Source organism: Sebastes umbrosus, chromosome 8 (genome assembly GCF_015220745.1).
Source record: "Sebastes umbrosus isolate fSebUmb1 chromosome 8, fSebUmb1.pri, whole genome shotgun sequence".
Classification (NCBI taxonomy): Eukaryota; Metazoa; Chordata; class Actinopteri; order Perciformes; family Sebastidae; genus Sebastes; species Sebastes umbrosus.
The window spans coordinates 35,234,345-35,254,557 of record NC_051276.1 but is presented as its reverse complement, the minus strand read 5'-3'; the positions used below and the strand labels follow the sequence as shown (position 1 = coordinate 35,254,557).

General features: G+C 39.1%; 2 protein-coding genes across 2 annotated transcripts in view; one reads left to right on the top strand and one right to left on the bottom strand.

The window, feature by feature from the left end:
• The window catches only part of LOC119492980 (actin, non-muscle 6.2-like), an 840,607-nt gene that overhangs the window by 220,145 nt on the left and 600,249 nt on the right, over positions 1–20,213 (bottom strand). The window lies entirely within an intron of this gene.
• Positions 18,078–19,288, top strand: ier3 (immediate early response 3). The gene has a single exon (XM_037777945.1). It carries the CDS (start codon positions 18,183–18,185, stop codon positions 18,714–18,716), a length of 534 nt encoding a protein of 177 aa, XP_037633873.1. The 5' UTR covers positions 18,078–18,182; the 3' UTR covers positions 18,717–19,288.

The following is a 20,213-nucleotide window of genomic DNA, read 5'->3' as shown; positions in this document are numbered from 1 at the left end:
TGACATGGTTGGTACCGATGGATTCATCAGGTTTACTAGTTTCATATGATACCAGGATCTTCACTCAACAACCTTAAAACATGGCAAATTGCATTAATGTGTTAAAGAAGTTAGTGGTGTTAAAACTAATTTGCTTTAACGCTTTATTTTCATGTTGAATTTGACAGCACTAATAACAATGCATCATATTTCATAAGTTGCTTTGTTTTGTGTGTAAAACCTAGTGCAGTAAAAAGTACAATATGTTTCCTTCTGAGATGTAGTAGAAGTAGAAAGTAGCATAAATTGGATATAAGTACAAGTGTACTTCAGTACAGTACTTGAGTAAATGCACTTGGTTACATTGCACCACTGTTGACACCTCGTTGAATAAACTGTAACCTGATATCTAATGATTTGCTTGTTCTAGAGAACTTCAGTGTAAATCTGCCCACTGATACTCATCATGTTCCTGCTTGTTTCGAACTAAAGAAAGCACTGAAGGCGTTGCTTCGTTATTGTTCAGCAGGAATGTGTGAATGTGCATCGTCACTGTGAGGTTATTGACCTCTAAAACCAGCACGGCTGCTGTTATTAGAGGTCAACAGGTCAGAAAGCAGTTTAACGCTCTCCTGCAGACAGAACTTTGATAGCCTATAGATGTTTCTGCAAAATCCAGAAACATCTTCAGTGCCATAATAATAATAATGATTATAATAATCATTATAGTAATAATAAATGTTTATTCCTACAGTGTCTCCAGAGACTACACTGGAGCCCAACAGTAATTAAAGCATGCATGAAAGTCAACTCATAATCACGTTCTACACTGTGATCAGACTGTATAAACAAGCTGACACTCGTTCTATCTGCCACACCTTAGCCTACTTTTACCTGATTTAACCCCGGTCCACCTCCTCAGCTGTTTGCATTAACAAAGAGATTAATACGAGTGTCTTTCTCAATATGTGTTCATGTTCATGTATCTCAGTGTGTTGCAGAGTGGTCTTTGAGCTCATGTGCACTAACATGAGCAGAGGCACATGTGTATTAATGTTGCATTACAGGTTTGGCATCTTGGCATCGATGAAGCGTGGTTAAATTGTGGTTAAAGTCAGAGAAAGATCTAACAGACACTGTTAACGGTTTCCACCTTAAATATCCACGCTACACTACATGCTAGACTCACAATGGGCCTCATTCACAACCCGTCTGTATGAATGTTTTACGCACAAATCCGTGATTCGCCATGGGGGCAACAGCCAAAAACCAAGATGGGGACGGCCAAAAACCAAGATGGGGACGGCCAAAAACCAAGATGGGGACGGCCAAAAACCAAGATGGGGACAGCCAAAAACCAAGATGGGGACGGCCAAAAACCAAGACGGTGACGGCCAAATACCAAGATGGCGACGGCCAAAAACCAAGATGGCGACAGCCAAAAACCAAGATGGGGACGGCCAAAAACCAATATGGGGACAGCCAAAAACCAAGATGGGGACGGCCAAAAACCAAGATGTGGACAGCCAAAAACCAAGATGGGGACGGCCAAAAACCAAGACGGTGACGGCCAAATACCAAGATGGCGACGGCCAAAAACCGAGATGGCGACAGCCAAAAACCAAGATGGGGACGGCCAAAAACCAAGATGGTGACGGCCAAAAACCAAGATCATGATGGCCAAAAACCAAGATGGCACTTGCCAAAATGTCAAACTCAAGGCTTCAGATGGGTGACGTCACGGTGACTACGTCCACTTCTCATATACAGTCTATGGTCGGTATCCGATGCTGAGGAACACTGATCAAGCGGCGGTATTTGATGACTTGGGAATGAGAACGGGTTGGTATATTTGTGGTTAAGAAGTTAAACTGCCAAACACTTTTTGGGTATAGGAATGGAAACTTGTTGTAACATGAGACAGAATCATCAGGTCAAACCAGCTCGGTCTATCTGTGTGCGTCACATTCCTCTTGTTAACCACCAGAAACGTGAAACGCTAATCCAACAGCTTCAACAGCTTTTGTTGCACGCCTGGAAACTTCTACCTGCTGTTAACAGCACGCCGCCAGCAGTCTATCAGCTGTTTAGTAAAAGGTCAAATTTAAAACCTTCCCCTGGGGGAAGGAAACATTCCTGCGCTGCCGTCAAGGTTGATTACAGAGCAGAGAGTAAACAGGTGAACAGAGGAGCTCCTTCAGGGTAATCAGGTCACGTCAGGTGTTTCTTCCATGAGCCAACAGCAGCAGCAGCAGCAGGTGACTCCTCTCTGTGCTCGCTGGTGCTCGCTGGGGTCACGTTACGGCCTCTTTAACCCTGAAGCATGGCTGCAAAGCCACAAGATGTTTACTGACACAAATCTTTTCACTGAATGTCCTGATTCTCTGAACATTGTGTTCCAACATAGGGGACATTAATACCGACACGTGCACATGCCAACAAGGTTTTAATTGATTCCTGGTTTGAATGTATCTTTGCATCTTGTAATCTATAAAGATGTAATTATATCAAACTCAGTTTATGTCAGGCCTTTTTACAGCCATTCTGTGTAATTACATTCTGTAAACGCTTTTCTAAATATTAGTTTTCATTGTAACACCGTGTCCTAACTGGTTGCAACACGAGCGAGCGTCAGCGACAAAATCAAGATGGCGTCAACCAAAAATCAAGATGGCAACGGCCAAAAACCAAGATGGCAATGGCTAAACCAAAAACCAAGATGGCAACGGCCAAAAACCAAGATGGCAACGGCTAAACCAAAAACCAAGATGGCAATGGCTAAAAAAAAAAACAAGATGGCCAAAAAAAAACAAAAAACAAGATGGCCAACAACCAAGATGGCGACGAATAAATTAAAACAACAGTAGAAACAGTAGATTTAAAGGATTTAAGAACCACAGACGTATAAGAACAGAACATCTTTAAATGACCTCCGGTTTATGGGCACTTAAACCAGCAGTTTGTTGAGTGAAAACGGAGAACAATTCGAAAGGACACTATTCATGTAACGGCCGTGTATTGACACGCCGTCGCTGGTCCGTCCAGAAGTAACGCTAGAGGGGTACCACGTACGTCGGTCTCTGATGCCGAGGGCCGCTGACCAAGCGAGTTGGGAGTGAGAACGTGTTGGTAGATTGACATTCGTAGAACCCACGAAAAATGAGGAATAACTTTTCACAATAAATCCTAAAATCATATCATACATGTTCTTTTGTATGTTAGTTGTTGCTGGATGTGTTTCCCTCTAAAGCTCAGTCATAATGCAATGACAGTTAATTCACAGTTAGCTGGAAAACCAACACATTATGACCCAAAACCACATGATCTGATGAAGCGTCACCAGATACTGTTGAAGCAACTAAAATATGTTCCACAGAACCGATAGAGATCTTTATGGTTCTGATGTGGTTTCTTTTAGATGTTATCTGTAACAGGAAGGAGAGTTGTTGGTTATAAAAACATCTCAAACTGAATTTCTCAGCTCAAATTTAAAAAAAGAAGTCGTCGTGTCCTGAGTCATGTTTTTATAAGAGACTCACCTACATCAACATCTGAGAGTTTGTTTTATTGTCACGACGGGAATCTTTCTGTCATCGGTCAAAGTTCCTCGAACTCAGAGGCCTCTGGGATTTCCAGTCTGTCGGTTACAGGAAGAGAAAGAGAGAAAACCAAGCAGTGATGCAGCATTATGACTTAAACCCTCCCCATGTGTGTGTTTTCTTGTCTGGGGCCGGCGTGGAGCTGCTGACGTCCAGCGGCAGTTACTCACAGACAGGAAGTCATCTGTTTAGTTAGCGGTGAGAAGCAACACGTTTCTGGACGGTTGAGCGGCTCTCTGTGTAACACTCCTCTGACCAGACACAGCTGGGATTGGTTAGGACCCCCCCTACCGCCCCCGACCTACTCGTCCAATCACATCCAGACGGAAAATGACGATGAGCAGAGAAAAGTTTCTGCTGTGGAGCCAAACAGGAGGCGAGAGGCCCGAACCATCTGCTGTCCACATTTAACACGTTAATGGACACAAAACACGCTGAAGGTTTAAAAGAAGCTTTACTGCAAAGATTTCTGTTAATACTCTACTGGGACTCTAATGAGAGCTCCATGCAGACAAAGAACCAGTGTGCTTGGACTCAATAGAGGCTTTTATCTCAATGTGATGTGAGCATAATTAGATCCTTTCTGTTCCATTAAAGGTCTAAATGGGAACTTAAATTCAATCTGATGGAAGTTTTTTATGAATGAAAGGTTAATTATACATAAACTGTTATTGCATTCTGCAGTGTTGTAACATAGACTAACGGAGTTCCGTACACTTTCAGCTAGGGATGCACCGATACCACTTTTTTCCAGACCGAGTACAAGTACTTAGATTTGGGTACTCGCCGATACCGAGTACCGATACGAGTACTTCTCTGAGCCAAAAGACCCTCGTTAACAGCCAGCTGGAGGGTGAGAGCGACACAAAGCTGGTAGCTGGTAGCTGGACTGTTCTGTCAGATTTAGTGGATCCAGGATTATAGAGAACTATTGGTGTATTTCAAACCTTTTTAACTCTTTAAGTTCTTGACTTTCTGCTTAAATTTCACCCAACATTTCTTTAATTACAGAGACAAAACTTTTCTGAGAAGTTAATAGTTGAGTTTCATCAGATCAGTTCAGATGAAGAAAAACAACAAACATTAACAAATCATCCAGTGATAAACATGTGACCTGGTTTTGGGGGAGGGGCCTCTGCGTGGTCATGTAACCTCTCGCCGCCTGTCCTGTCCTATCCTGTTCTGTTCTGTTCTGCACGTAGGCCCGTTCCCATGGCAACGAGCCAGCGGACGAGCAAACAGACACCGCCGATCAAAAAGTGTCTTTGTTTTAGAAAATTACCCCACAGCAGTGACCCACATCACACGGTCGCCATGACGACCCGAGAGGCCGTGTGATCGGCGAGGGCCGATGCGTGTCCAGGAGTGTGTCCAGGACTGAAACAGAAACACTGAAACATGACTCAGTCTGCTGGAAGCCGTTTCATCCTTTACAGTAAAAGTGGAAAAGAGGTGACAGAGTTGCATCAGAGTGTGAACGGCGGCGTGGAAGATCTGAATACCAGACGGCAGACGGATGGACGGAGGGGGGGAGGCTGAGGTCACTCCCCCGTCTGAGGAGGAAATGAAACGTGAACAGGAAGATTAGAGGCTTTAAAATAACATGAAGTCAGTTTACTGTCAGAGTGGAAAACTGTTTCCAGGTCAGAGAACCTGAGCTGGAGACATTTCTACAGTTTATTATCTACTGTTCTCCACTAACGCTGTGTTCTACTCTAACGCTGTGTTCTACTCTAACGCTGTGTTCTACTCTAACGCTGTGTTCTACTCTAACGCTGTGTTCTCCACTAACGCTGTGTTCTACTCTAACGCTGTGTTCTACTCTAACGCTGTGTTCTACACTAACGCTGTGTTCTCCTCTAACGCTGTGTTCTCAACTAACGCTGTGTTCTCCACTAACGCTGTGTTCTACTCTAACGCTGTGTTCTACTCTAACGCTGTGTTCTACTCTAACGCTGTGTTCTCCACTAACGCTGTGTTCTACACTAACGCTGTGTTCTACTCTAACGCTGTGTTCTCCACTAACGCTGTGTTCTACTCTAACGCTGTGTTCTACTCTAACGCTGTGTTCTCAACTAACGCTGTGTTCTACTCTAACGCTGTGTTCTACTCTAACGCTGTGTTCTACACTAACGCTGTGTTCTACTCTAACGCTGTGTTCTCCACTAACGCTGTGTTCTACTCTAACGCTGTGTTCTCCACTAACGCTGTGTTCTCAACTAACGCTGTGTTCTACTCTAACGCTGTGTTCTACTCTAACGCTGTGTTCTCCACTAACGCTGTGTTCTACTCTAACGCTGTGTTCTACTCTAACGCTGTGTTCTACACTAACGCTGTGTTCTACACTAACGCTGTGTTCTCCTCTAACGCTGTGTTCTCAACTAACGCTGTGTTCTCCACTAACGCTGTGTTCTACTCTAACGCTGTGTTCTACTCTAACGCTGTGTTCTACTCTAACGCTGTGTTCTCCACTAACGCTGTGTTCTACACTAACGCTGTGTTCTACTCTAACGCTGTGTTCTCCACTAACGCTGTGTTCTACTCTAACGCTGTGTTCTACTCTAACGCTGTGTTCTCAACTAACGCTGTGTTCTACTCTAACGCTGTGTTCTACTCTAACGCTGTGTTCTACACTAACGCTGTGTTCTACTCTAACGCTGTGTTCTCCACTAACGCTGTGTTCTACTCTAACGCTGTGTTCTCCACTAACGCTGTGTTCTCAACTAACGCTGTGTTCTACTCTAACGCTGTGTTCTACTCTAACGCTGTGTTCTACTCTAACGCTGTGTTCTCCACTAACGCTGTGTTCTACTCTAACGCTGTGTTCTCCACTAACGCTGTGTTCTCAACTAACGCTGTGTTCTACTCTAACGCTGTGTTCTCCACTAACGCTGTGTTCTACTCTAACGCTGTGTTCTACTCTAACACTGTGTTCTCCACTAACGCTGTGTTCTCCACTAACGCTGTGTTCTACTCTAACGCTGTGTTCTCCACTAACGCTGTGTTCTACTCTAACGCTGTGTTCTACTCTAACGCTGTGTTCTCTACTAACGCTGTGTTCTCTCACCAACAACACATAACAATGCAGGAGGACACAATCAGTAATATAAGATGAAGCAGGAAAGTGTGATATCAGCAGCAGCTTCTATTCAGACTCTATTAAAGATCGAATCTGTTGATGAGTTGATTAGTTGTCTGATTCCTGAGAATCATTTCTTCACTGGTTTCACTGCAACTGGTTTCACTTCATCGATGATTGCACAAATGATTACACAACGCTCTGCTGTCAGACCTGTGAGGACACGTTGTGGACTAATAGAACTAAACCTCTGAATTCACTTCAACGTCAACAAGAGATTTAACTGCAGAAAACAACGGGCATGAAATGAAGCAGCAGCGAGAGGAGCTGAGTGTTAAACCCCCTCTCAGGTGTTCTCAGCTAACCGGTCTGATCAGACCTCTGCTCTGGACCGGGTGGGCATGTTCACACTAACTGAGTCTCCTGTTAGCTTTGTTCAACCTGTTAGGGCAGGACGAATCACACAGAAGATGAAGACGTGATGAAGACGTGTGACCTTTCAAAGCTCTGGCCCTCCTTCAACCTGAGCACAGATCTAATCAGCAACACCTGCGTGGCTGTTTCAGAGGCTTTAACTAACTGATCTATCCAGAGGATTTAATAAATAATGAAGCTGAAGGAAAGACAGAAACGTTTAAAACAGATTACGATTTATGTTTAAGATTATTTTTATATATTTATTTCTGTAGTTGGCACAAATCACCCAGAATGTTAAGTTGGTTTAAGAGACATTTTATTGAAGTTTCCATGATTATTATGACATCTTGCGGATCGTCTCTCTCTACGTTTACTTGCACAAAATATTCTGTTTTTTTGCCCTTATTCCTAAAAAGATAATATGAATATTCCACTAATCTTCTGTGATCACTTTAACCTGACATGTCGCGTGATGTCTTCTCTATTTGTTGTGTATTATATATCTGGTGTCTATTTTATCTGTATATTATTACCTGCCGAGGGACTAAAGAAGGAAATTCTTGCTACCTCCTGCATGTTTACATCCTGTATTTTACACTGATGTTCATTTATGTGCTCTGTCCCTATCAAATAAATGCATTAAATGAATTCAATTAATTCCTATTCCATGCAGCCGTGCATACTCGGGTGGTGAACACAGCCTCCCTCTTTCATTCCTTCAACCACCTTCTAGAAATGTTAAAAAACATGTTAAAAATACTCAGAAAAAGAAAATATTCCTACTAATCTGTTTACATGGCCACTGAAAATAAATACTCCAATGATATTCCCGTTTACATGCAGTCGTTCATACTCCGATTAACGGAACCGGTGGCGGATTATTGATGAAAAGGTCGCCATTAAGATATTTGTGCATCGCCGAAAAGCTGTTGATATCCACGTCTTTCATCGTGTTCTTTTCTTTTGGGCAGCATCTCTTCAGACTGTCGGCTAGTTGGTTTGTGCACAATCATAGACTGTATATGAGAAGTGGACGTACTCACTGTGAGGTCAACCTTTGGTTTGTGGACTGCCGTTTTGAAGCCTCGAATTCGTCATTTTGGCTGTTGCCATCTTGTTTTTTTGCAACCAGAAGCGACCCCAGGGGGCGGAGCTAAGCACAACCGAACACTGAATCAGACATTTTTAGGCGACCAAAATGAACTTTGATGAAGTGAAACCACGCTGTGAAAGGGTTAAAGTTGTAAGATGAAAACAACCAGACCGGACAACTCCGTAGTAACGACCTGTCAATCACAAGGAAGCCCCGCCCTAAAGCATCCCCTGCTTTATGGTCTATCTGACTCTAAATGGGATCATCATTTACTAAATGAACATCATGCTGTATTGAAGAAGACTTGAAACTAGAGATTGAGACCATAATGGCCGTCAGCCACAAGTATATAACTAGTAAACTAACAGTATACCTATAAGTTCACTTGTAGTATTGGTCATAGTATAGTTGCAGTACTAAATACAACTTAGATGTAAACTAGTTGTGTACTCCAAGTTTACTACTCTTACACTTAAAGTACACTTAAAAGTACACTTTTATAAACTACAAAGTGGGCCAATTTAGTCCCAAGAAGTATTCAAGTAGTACACTTACAAGTGTACTACTAGTACATTGATATAAGTATACATACTACATGAAGTATACTTGGGAATATACTTAAAGTAAACTTCTTTTTTGTACCATCAAATTCACACTATTGTAATATTCTGAATAATACTGGAATATTAGTGTGAATGTAAACGTATTTACTGACATATAACTAACTATATTAATAACATATAACTGATTTTTTTGAGTCATCCCTTCAGAACGCTTCATCATCTGCATTTATGCACCGATAATCTGCATTTATGCACCGATAATCTGCACTCCTCCATCACAGAACATCTCAGACACTAGTACCATTGGTGGCGATGACTCCCCTCGCTGTCTGCTGTCTATATTAGGAAACACTGGTACAGTGTGTGTGTATGTGTGTGTGTGTGTGTGTGTGTGTGTGTGTGTGTGTTGATGTACAGCAGCAGGAATCTCACACCCTGCTGAGAGAAAATTGTTTGAGTATCTGTGACACATCTACCAGCCACGTTCTCCTTTGGCCACCCAGACGCTCAGTCGAGGTTCCCACTGCAGGGTGTGTGTGTGTGTGTGTGTGTGTGTGTGTGTTTGTGTGTGTGGTTTGTGTGTGTGTGTGTGTGTGTGTGTGTGTGTGTGTGTGTGTGTGTGTGATGTAATGCCGATGGCGTCTTCGTCCTGCAGCAGCGGAGTTGGATGCTTCTGATTCTTTCTGCAGAAGCTCACAGTGAAACTAAAGCATCAGAAATATGTTCCAGGTATTTAAAATATGCAGGATGTGAAGGCGGCAGGTTTCACCTCCGAGGGACTGAAAGTGATAGAAAACACGACAGAGACGCTGCAGCACGCCGTCCAATAAAACTGTAACCGCCTCTCCCTGAGAGACAATCAGAGTCATTAAGAACCAGAACAGCAGACATGTGGATCTGAAACACCCAACTAACTGCTGGTTTAAGTGCCTCTAAACTGGAGGTCACTGAAGGTCATGTTACGTTTTTATGCGTCTGTGCTTCTAAAGTCATTTAAATCTTCTGTTTCTAATGTTTTTTTAATTTATTCTTTCTTTTATAAATTGTCTTATTTTCTGTTTAATTAGTTTTTAGTGTTTATGCTTTATGTAAAGTGTTTTGAGTTTGTGTCTGAAATGTGTTATAAAATCAGGAAAAACTGTTGGTATTGTACGTTTCTGCAAACCTCGGATACGTTGAATGTGGACGTTCTTCTTGTTTTTTTAATGTGAACATTTTGACATCCAGTCGGATAATCAGAAGTGACGAGATGGAGCGTCTTTTATTGAACGTTACGTGGTATAATACGAATATAGCAAGTCTTCAAATGGGTCAAACAAACACAGGACTTTCACCCAGGAGACCGCTGTTGAAACCAAAAGTCACCGTTGACTTTACGCTTGTTACGTTACGTAAGAAAGTCCGCTAAGGGCGGTTGTTATTTATTTACGTTACCTCGTTGTGTTACGTTATTATTTGAACCCAAACCATGATGTGTTTTCTATGGCTGTCAAAGTTAATGTGATAATAACGCAAATTTGATTTAACGCCACTAATTTCTTTAACGCAACTTGTGATTTTTAGGTTGTAGCGGCTCACTTTTAAAGCTAGAGTGAAGATTCTGGTATCATAGTAAACTGTAAAACCTGATGAATCCATCGGTACCAACCATGTCAGACTAGCTGGCCATGAAGGAGGTTAAATAACGCTCTGAAGTTACGCTAAATTTTGGCGAGGAAAAACTGTCATGTCTATTTTCATGGTCCCTTGACCTCTGACCTCCAGATCAGTGAATGTAAATGGGTTCTATGGGTACCCACGAGTCTCCCCTTTACAGACATGCCCACTTTATGATAATCACATGCAGTTTGGGTCAAGTCATAGTCAAGTCAGCACACTGACACACTGACAGCTGTTGTTGCCTGTTGGGCTGCAGTTTGACATGTTATGATTGGAGCATATTGTTTTATGCTAAATGCAGTACCTGTGAGGGTTTCTGGACAATATCTGTCATTGTTTTGTGTTGTTAATTGATTTACAATAATACATATATACATACATTTGCATAAAGCAGCATATTTGTCCACTCCCATGTTGATAAGAGGATTAAATACTTGACAAATCTCAGATAAAAAATATGCGATTAATTTGCGATTAAATATTTCAATGGATTGACAGCCCTAGTGTATTCTAACCTTATCAAGTAGTTTTGTTGCCCAAACCCAACTTGTCGTTTCAACCACGTGACATTGTGTGTTTCTGCCAGCGTGATGTGACGCTGATATGAAACGTTTTTTGGTTCAGAAACGTCGACATTCAACGTATCCGTGGTCTGCAACATTTTTTCTGGCGACTTGATATAATAAATAAACCTTCCTGTCAAGCCCTCCACCTCTTCATAGTCTCTCTCTCTCTCTCTCTCTCTCTCTCTCTCTATGATTGTCTGAGTGGAAACAGGTGAACCAGAACCAGAACCAGACCAGAGCTTCACCAGCTGCATCTCATCCTGCAATCAACACTCAGATCTTCAGATCGTAGTGTCAGGTCTCTGTTGTTGTATGTTTGCTTGTTGCCTGTTGACCCAGCCTAATCCTGGTTCTGATCCGGTCCCTGTCTCCTCTCCAGTCCTCATCCTGTTGGCCTTGTCTCCCTATAACCTTGCAGCTCCACTCGGCTCAGCTGCGCTCCAGACTCCCTTTCAGACCAACTGCTCAGCTCAGTTCTGGCTCATATCCACTTCCTGTTAGTCTGCAATAAACAATCTCCTTTTATTCAAACTGCAATCTCCGTCTCGTCGAGTCGATCAGCAGCCTGCAGAGTAACAAAGCACACGGAACGCTGTTACGTAATGAAGATACAACAACAAAAAGACTAACTAGTAACAGTCAACAATGCACTTCAATTTCTCTTCAAACCAAAACTTTTCTAAGATAATAAAAAAAGATAATAATAATAATAAAATAATAAAATAAAAATAATAAATAATAAAATAATAAAATAAAGAACGTTTGTAAAATAATTATAAAATAATAAATAAAAATGTAAAACATTTGTAAGATAATATAACATAAAAAGTATTAATAATACAAACTTTTGTAACATAATAAAAAAGATAATAATTAAATAATTAAATAATAAAAAAAGAATAATAAAAAAATAAAACAAAGAACTTTTGTAAGATAATGTAAAATCATAAAAAAATAATAAAAACATTCGTAAGATAATATAAAATCAATAAAAAAATAATTTAAATAATACAATAATAAAAACTGTTATCAGATAATAAAAAGATAATCATAATGAAATAATAAAATTAAAATAAATAAATAAAAAAATAATAAAAATGATAAAATAAGAACGTTTGTAAGATAATATAAAATAAAATAAAAAATAATAAAAACATTTGTACGATAATCATAAAAAAGATCTGCACATAGTGGCTTTAAATGCATTTCTAGTATAGTTGAAAGTGATAAAATACATCCAGAGTCTGAGTCAGTCTGAACGGTGCATAAACGTTCGATCAAAGAGGAAACACCAGCAGCAGTAGTTTGTGATTCATTTCATCATCCTGTCCATTTTCCTTTCTTCCTCATTTATCATTCCATTCTAGTGAAAAACACGCCCAACAGCCAACGGCTGGCTTCCAACTTCCTCAGTAAGACAAGAAGAGCTTTGTGCCAAGTCACGTAGCAGCACCGGCATCAAACATACACCGAAACCGTTGATGTCAGTGGGAGGAAGAGGGGTATCCTCCTGAACGTTTCTGGTTACTCTGTTGTCATCTTTAGTGCTAATATTAGTCACATTGATGTGTCAGATTACAGTGTAAATAAAGTAGGTCACAGTCCAATGTATCCTCAGATAACAGTTTGTAGGATATCTTATGAAATGTTGTTCCTCATTTTTTGTGCATTTTCCTACAAATGTCCAGCGACTCGTTCTGCTTCATCATGCATTCAGTCATTTCCAAACAAACTTCCGTCTTCACGGGAAACTGCTTAGTTAGGTTTAGGAAAAGATGGCAGTTTGGGTTAAAATAACACCAGAAGTACCTTAAGTACGGAAGTTACGTGATAAATAAATCAACTTTGACTTCTGGTTTCACACGGGGACACTAACAGCGTCTCCTGGTGAAAGTCTGGTGTTTTTGACCGACCCATCCACCCCGACCTCCTCCCTCCGTGGCGTTCGCCGCTCTTTATACTTCCTGGTTCACGATTACGTGGATTACATAAGGATTGATTTTGTGCTGACCATGCTGTCTATGTAGACGAATCAATACATTACATTTTCGGGACTCTTTCACAAACTGCCGTGAGACTGAGTTGGTTCCCCAGCTGGTCTCTAGTCTGCTGTTTGATGCTGGACAGGAAGTGTTCAGAGGCTTTATCAGAGCTTGTTGGATGAACTGGAAACACTGAGACAGTGAATGTGCAGCAAAACCAAAACTAGGGAGCAAAAAGAGGCACATTTTATTTTGGGGTCAAAAATAAATGCAGGTTTACCTGGAATGCACCAACATGCACACTGTTAATCAGTTGCACCTCAGAAACACAATTATATTCCCCGAATATCATAAAAGCAACCTTGTACCTTGTATTGGTCTCAGAAATGACAAGAACAGGAGCAGAGTTGTCCTGTATATAACTGAGCCTTATATAAATGAACCTTACACTCAGGGCTGCTGTACTGGAGTTCATTGGAGTTATCTGACTGAATCGTTCTGGAGAAAGGTGTTAAAGGAGAGAACGGTTCTCGCTGCAGGGCTCAACATCGCCTGGCAGCGGTACGGAGAGGTGTAACTCGACATGCTGCTGCAGAGTCTGCAGAGATTCCAGGGAACTACCTGAATACATCATCTTTTACTGCATATTCAACATGTTGTGAAAAACAACTGAACACATGATGAAGGACTGATGATGACGAGCTAAAATGTGTAATTTCACAGTAAATGTGGAAATTTTGACTTCTAGTTGTTTTGCTTTTTTAAATTCTGCATGCAATGACTGCAGTGTTGAGACAATCTGAACATGAGGACACTGAAGGTTTGGTTGCAACATTTCTGCTTTTTACTTCATAATATTTTTATACTTGACTTTGGATTCTTGTTTTGTTATCTTATTTACATCGTTATTGATCTTATTTGTTATTATCTACTTGATCATATTTCATTATTATAATAAAACTACTCCATCTGGAGTCAAAATTATAAAAATGTTATTGATGTTTTACTGAGCACATTGGTAGAAAGTGATGATGCTCAATGGTAGAATGTGATGGTGCTCAATGGTAGAATGTGATGATGCACAATGGTAGAATGTGATGGTGCTCAATGGTAGAATGTGATGATGCACAATGGTAGAATATGATGGTGCTCAATGGTAGAATGTGATGATGCACAATGGTATAATGTGATGATGCTCAATGGTAGAAAGTGATGATGCACAATGGTATAATGTGATGATGCTCAATGGTAGAATGTGATGATGCTCAATGGTAGAATGTAATGGTGCTCAATGATAGAATGTGATGATGCTCAATGGTAGAATGTGATGATGCTCAATGGTAGAATGTGATGGTGCTCAATGGTAGAATGTGATGATGCTCAATGGTAGAATGTGATGATGCACAATGGTAGAATGTGATGATGCTCAGGGTAAATGTCGTGGCCAAAGGCTCCATTGTGGTCTCATAGCCTCCTGTAGTGGATATCAGGAATATTTTAGAGCCAGATTCCCTTTCAAGAGGTAGAAAACCCACTTGGCACACTTTGAGGTATCCAAGTGTGCCAGATGGAGAGTCCTCCTGGTCCTATCCTGACTAAAACCTTTATAGAATCTATGTGCTTTGTGTTATTTATATCTGCTTTGGCTCAGCTGTAGTCGAGGAGTTGCTGAATGAATTCAGTGGCGTCTCTGTGCATGGCATCATTGTTATAATGGTCTTATCCACTGTCTAAATGTACATTTTTTCTATTAGTTCATCGCAATTTTACTCAGGCAGAGTAACAGTCTCAATGTTCCTGACACCGGGGATGAATTCTCTGAGGTCTTACCTATCCATAGAGACCAAGATCCTGCAGATAGACCTGCTAGTTGTGGAGATATTACTGATTTATTTGGGGTCTATCTGTCTAGGAGAACAACACCTTCCAGCACCCTTCAGGGCTTAAGAGGTTAAATATTTATATTCCATAATATTTTCCATTAACTGTAAGCCAAATATTTCATGTAAAGGATCATTTAAAAACCATTAAATCAAAAATTATACTCAGAATATTGTAGGCCTTTCAGTATAAACAGCTACTCGGTCTCTCACACACAGCTTGTACATGGAAATACTGTTTGTTTGAACTTGGACTTTCACAGTTGTAACTTCCTGTGATTTCCTCATTCAGCGTGACCGCACAAAAATCACATGTTGGAAAACTACCAAAAACTTCCAGATTCAAGTAAACACAGATATTTTTAGAGTCGCCTCACGTCGTCATCCACCGGATGCTTTTCAGGATTTTACTAAAGGACATCTTTAATTCTGATTATATAATTGTCTAAAAGTGTTTAAATTTACTAACTTTTAGTCTGGAAAGAAGGAAAGATTATTATTATTATTATTATTATTATTAGATTATTTAACTCTGATTTCTCCAGTATTATATAGTCAGTGTTTTCATCAGTGATTTATGGATTTGTTTTTAGCAAATTAAATTCTGAAGATTTAATTGAGGAAGTTGTTTAAGTTGCTTCTCCACCATTTTTTTATTGTTTAAAAAATGTAAACACTTTGATTCTGGCTGATATGAATTTATGGTGTGTTATACACACAAAAAACACTTAATCAATTAATTATAAATTTACAGATTTCTGTTTATATGTTTTGTATTACAATAATCACAAACTTTAAATTAGATTGCATTTTTTAAAAGGAATAAAAACAAAAAGCAAAAGCAAATAAATAGTTCAGAATAAGTTATGTGGTTATTAGGAAGCTGCAGCAAACTATAATGTTTAAAACAATGCTTTAAAAAATAAAGATAAAAATAATCAATAATTAAAGCTAAAAATGAGCTTAAAATAATAAAGACTAAATAAACAATAAATAAAAATAAGCTAAAAATAAATAATAAATAATGATAAAAATAAAAATAAGCTAAAAAATAAATAATAAATAAAGATGAAATAAACATGAAATAAAGATAAAATAAATAATAAATAAAGATAAAAAAGATAAAAAGACGAGAAATTATGATAAAATAAAGTTAAAAAAATAAGCTGAAAAAAAAATAAAAATAAATACAAAATAAAAAATAAATAAAGATCAAATAAACTATAAAGTTGTTTACTTATTGGTCACAATGCATTTTTAAATTCCTACAAAAAGCAATGCACTGTATTTATCCCACAAAATCAATTTGTGTGTAATCAACGTGATCGAAAAGCAGGAAGTATAAAGAGTGACAAACGCCACATAGAGAGGAGGTCGGGTGGACGGTGAGTCTAAAAATACCGGACTTCCTCCCAGTAGACCGCTGTTGGTGCCCCGTGTGAAGCAAGAAGTCAACGTTGTTTTACCTGTCACGTACTTAAGTAACCTCACTTCCTTAGTTATTTTAACCCAAACCATGATCTGTTCCTAAACCTAAACGAGTTGTTTCCAGATAGAAGTTTATTTTGAAAAGACTGTTTGCCTGTAACCAGCGGTAATACAGATATATGATCTGAAGCGTTGCCTCATGATGCATCGTGAGGAACGTCCTTGTAATGTGCTATCTACTGTATACGCCTTCCCGTGAGATCAGGTTAACACGACACACCCAGCATCCTCCTGCAGGTCAACTCATTCACTCACTCATTCATTCATTCATTCACTCTTCTAGTTGAGGCTGAGGTTAAATGTGAACTTTCCAGTAGAAACACGGTGTGTTTCATCATGTGAGGGGAAGTTTCCAGCAGAGCAACTCTTATGTCAGCTGACAGCTGACAGCTCCTCTCAATCAATATCATGTGAATATCATGTGAAGGTGATATCAGTACAACTATATGTGCAACAACATAAAACCAAAAGGTTTTCAATTAAATTTAATAAAACTTTATTAGTGCATGAAGACGATTTGATTTTGGGCATATAAGTAAAAACAGAGAGAGGTGTTTAGGACTTTGTTGAGTGAAAGGCCCAGTTGCAATGAAAAAGTAATAAAAGTCATAATGAAGAATTAAAAAAAATTAAAGATAAGAATAAATAACAAATAAAGATAATAATAATAATAATAATAATAATAATAATAATAATAATAATAATAATAATGATAAAATAAGCTACAAATAAGTAGTAAATTAAGATAAAAATAAGATAAAAAATACACAATAAATAAAGACAAAAATAAAATAAAAATAAATAATAAAGTCAAAATAAAGAATAAATAGATAATACATAATAAATACAAATTCGAAAATAGGCTTAAAATAAATAGTAAATAAAGATAAAATAAGCTTAAAAAATAATGAATAAAGATACAAAATAAACTAAAATAAATAATAAATAAAGATAAAACAATAAGATGAAAATAAATAATAAATAAAGATAAAATAAGATAAAATTAAATAATAAAGATAGAAAAAAATTAACTAAAAATAAATATTAAATAAAGACAAAATAAACAATAAATAAATATAAAATATATATGAAATAAGCAGATTATGATCTATTATCATATTCATCATATTTTCATAATTAAAGAATACATTTTCACAATGTGCATTATATTGAGAATAATAGATTAGTTCTCACATTCTTTAGTGTAATTAGTGTACCGATCCCCGGTGATTCAGCTCCACCGCAGCCTGATGCTCCGGATCCAGATCTGTGACCACAAACCGCAACAACATGCACATTTAGGTTCTTTTCTCACTTGAGCAATAAGGTGAGTCTGCTGGCAGTGAGTCAGGGTGGGAATTGGAGTTGAACAAAATGAATAAATAATTAATGTCGATAAAGGTCAACTGAAGGGATGTGAATATGTCTGTAAAATAGAATAGATAATGTGTAAGAGAATGTGTCTAAGTGGATATCTATATGAATGCACGTGTGGATACATTTTGACCAATACCTAAACAACGTTATGGTTTATTTGACCTTTATTTATTGTTTATTTTGTATTAATTTATTTTTTATTTTCAGCTTTTATTTATTATTTATTTGATCAGTTTTACGCCACGCAACAGACTAACGGTAACGGACGCAGTTTGGTTAACCTTAAATAATAATAAAAAATTAAAAATAAAAAAAATTTAAAAAAAAGCAGAACAAGGTGTGTCTGCTGCTGCTGGGGAGGTTCTGGTTTGGGAGTGGCCTGCTGGTTCTGGGCGTTTCTCTCTAAGAGTCTAAGAGTTCAACCTGAACTCAACAACATATAAAGCAGAGCTGTGCGCTACAGGAGACACATCTATCTAAAGAGACTAAACTACTACAACATGTACTCACGAACCAACAGCGTGACTCTGGTCAAGCAGGAGTTCTTCGGCTCCTCCAGAACCTCGACCCGGTCCACGGAGCCGGAGGTCTTCACCTTCGAGCGGGTCCCGACCCAGGCCACCGCGGTGCGCTCCTACGTCCCGATCCGACCCAAGAAGCGCTGCACCCGGGTCATGTACCCGGCCAAGGTCCGCATGCACCTCCCACCGCCGGAGACGAACCGGGCCAAGCGCTGGCTGGTCCTGCTGGTCCTGGTGCTGCTGTGGCAGATCTACACCGAGGAGCCGTGCTTGGAGACGGACTGCGACTACCAGCAGGGTTTCTCCTTCCATTCTGACCAACAGCAGCTCTCAGACCGCAGCGCCGGATCCGAGCTCCTGTCCAGCAACTCCATCCTCCAGAACACCTGCCCAGAAACAGAACCCGGCCAGGAGACCCAGAACCAGGAGACAGAGAGCAGCTTCCAGCAGAGCGCCGGGAAGAGCTACGTGGTGGCTCTGCTGGTCTACCACCGGCTGGGCAAAGACAACTGAACGTCTCGGGACTTGGTTCACCTGGAAAAACCCGCAGAGGGGAAAATGAACCGAGCTGGAGTTGATCCAGAACCAGCTGATCCAGAACCAGCTGATCCAGAACCAGCTGATCCAGAACCAGCTGCTGCTGCTGGAGATCAGTGGTGCGCCATAACACGCGCAGCCGGCCAGAGAGCTCCATGAGCCGGCTGAGAGCGGCCAGCAGGCACCCTCTGAGAGAGGAGAGGAGGAGGACACACTCTGGACACTGAAAGAAAGAAAGACAGACAGAAAGAAAGAAAGAAAGAAAGAAAGAAAGAAAAGAAAAGAAAGAAAGAACATTCTGGACACTTAAAGAAAGAAAGAAAGAAAGAACTGTGAAAACTACAAAAACTTGAACTATAAAGAAAACTTGAACTATATTTATGCGTATTTTACGCACAGACTAACTGCACTCTACCTGCACGTCTAACTGGGTTTAATGGAGACTGTCACTGAAACTGACTCTGTCTGTTGTCTAAATGTCTTATTTAGTTATTTATTCTATTTGCTATTTATTGATGAATTATTTAAATAAAAATGTCTTAAAGAAAGTTCCTGTTTGCTGCCTCTTCACTGAAATGTTTTATCATAATGAATATTGTGTTTATCAGATGATTCTGCAGACTGTGTTGGATCAAAGTACAACATTTTACAGCACTTTAAACTTCAATATTTGACATAATGCAATACTTTTCCAAATCCTCTCAGGCTAAATGATTTTCTGCTATTTGGAATATTCATTTTTGCAAAATATATATCACAGAAACTTTACACTCACCACATACTGTAGATGTTTCTGCAGACTGTATTGGATCATAATCAAGAATGGTTGCAATATTTAATTCCATCTCTAACCTCACAGCTGCAAACTGCATTCAAAAAGAAGCATTGTTATAACTAAAAGGTACCAAACAAGTCTTGTTTTAACACTTTAAACTTTTATATTTGACCTAAGGCAACAATTTTTTAATTCCTCTCAGGTTAAATCATGTTCTGCTATTATTATTATTATTATTATAATTTTTGCAAAATATATCACAGAAACTTTACACTCACCACATACTGTAGATGTTTCTTCAGACTATATTGGATCATAATCAATAATATTTGCAATATTTAATTCCATCTCTAACCTCACAACTGCAAACTGCATTCAAAAATAAGCATTGTTAAACCAAAAGATGTCAAACAAGTCTTGTTTTTACAAAATGTTACAGCACTTTAAACTTAAATATTTTACCTAAGGCAATACTTTTCCAAATCCTCTCAGGCTAAATGATTTTTCTGCTATTTGGAATATTCATTTTTGCAAAATATATATCACAGAAACTTTACACTTAACACATAGATGGCTTGTAACTCAGTGTTGCAAACACTTTTAATGCAGAAACTCAGAAACTTTTTTTTTTCATAATGAATATTGTGTTTATTAGATGTTTCTGCAGACTGTATTGGATCATAATCAAGAATATTTAC

Excerpts from the sequence above, each read along its gene's own strand:
- ier3 (XM_037777945.1), top strand. The coding sequence starts at position 18,183 with ATGTACTCACGAACCAACAGCGTGACTCTGGTCAAGCAGGAGTTCTTC.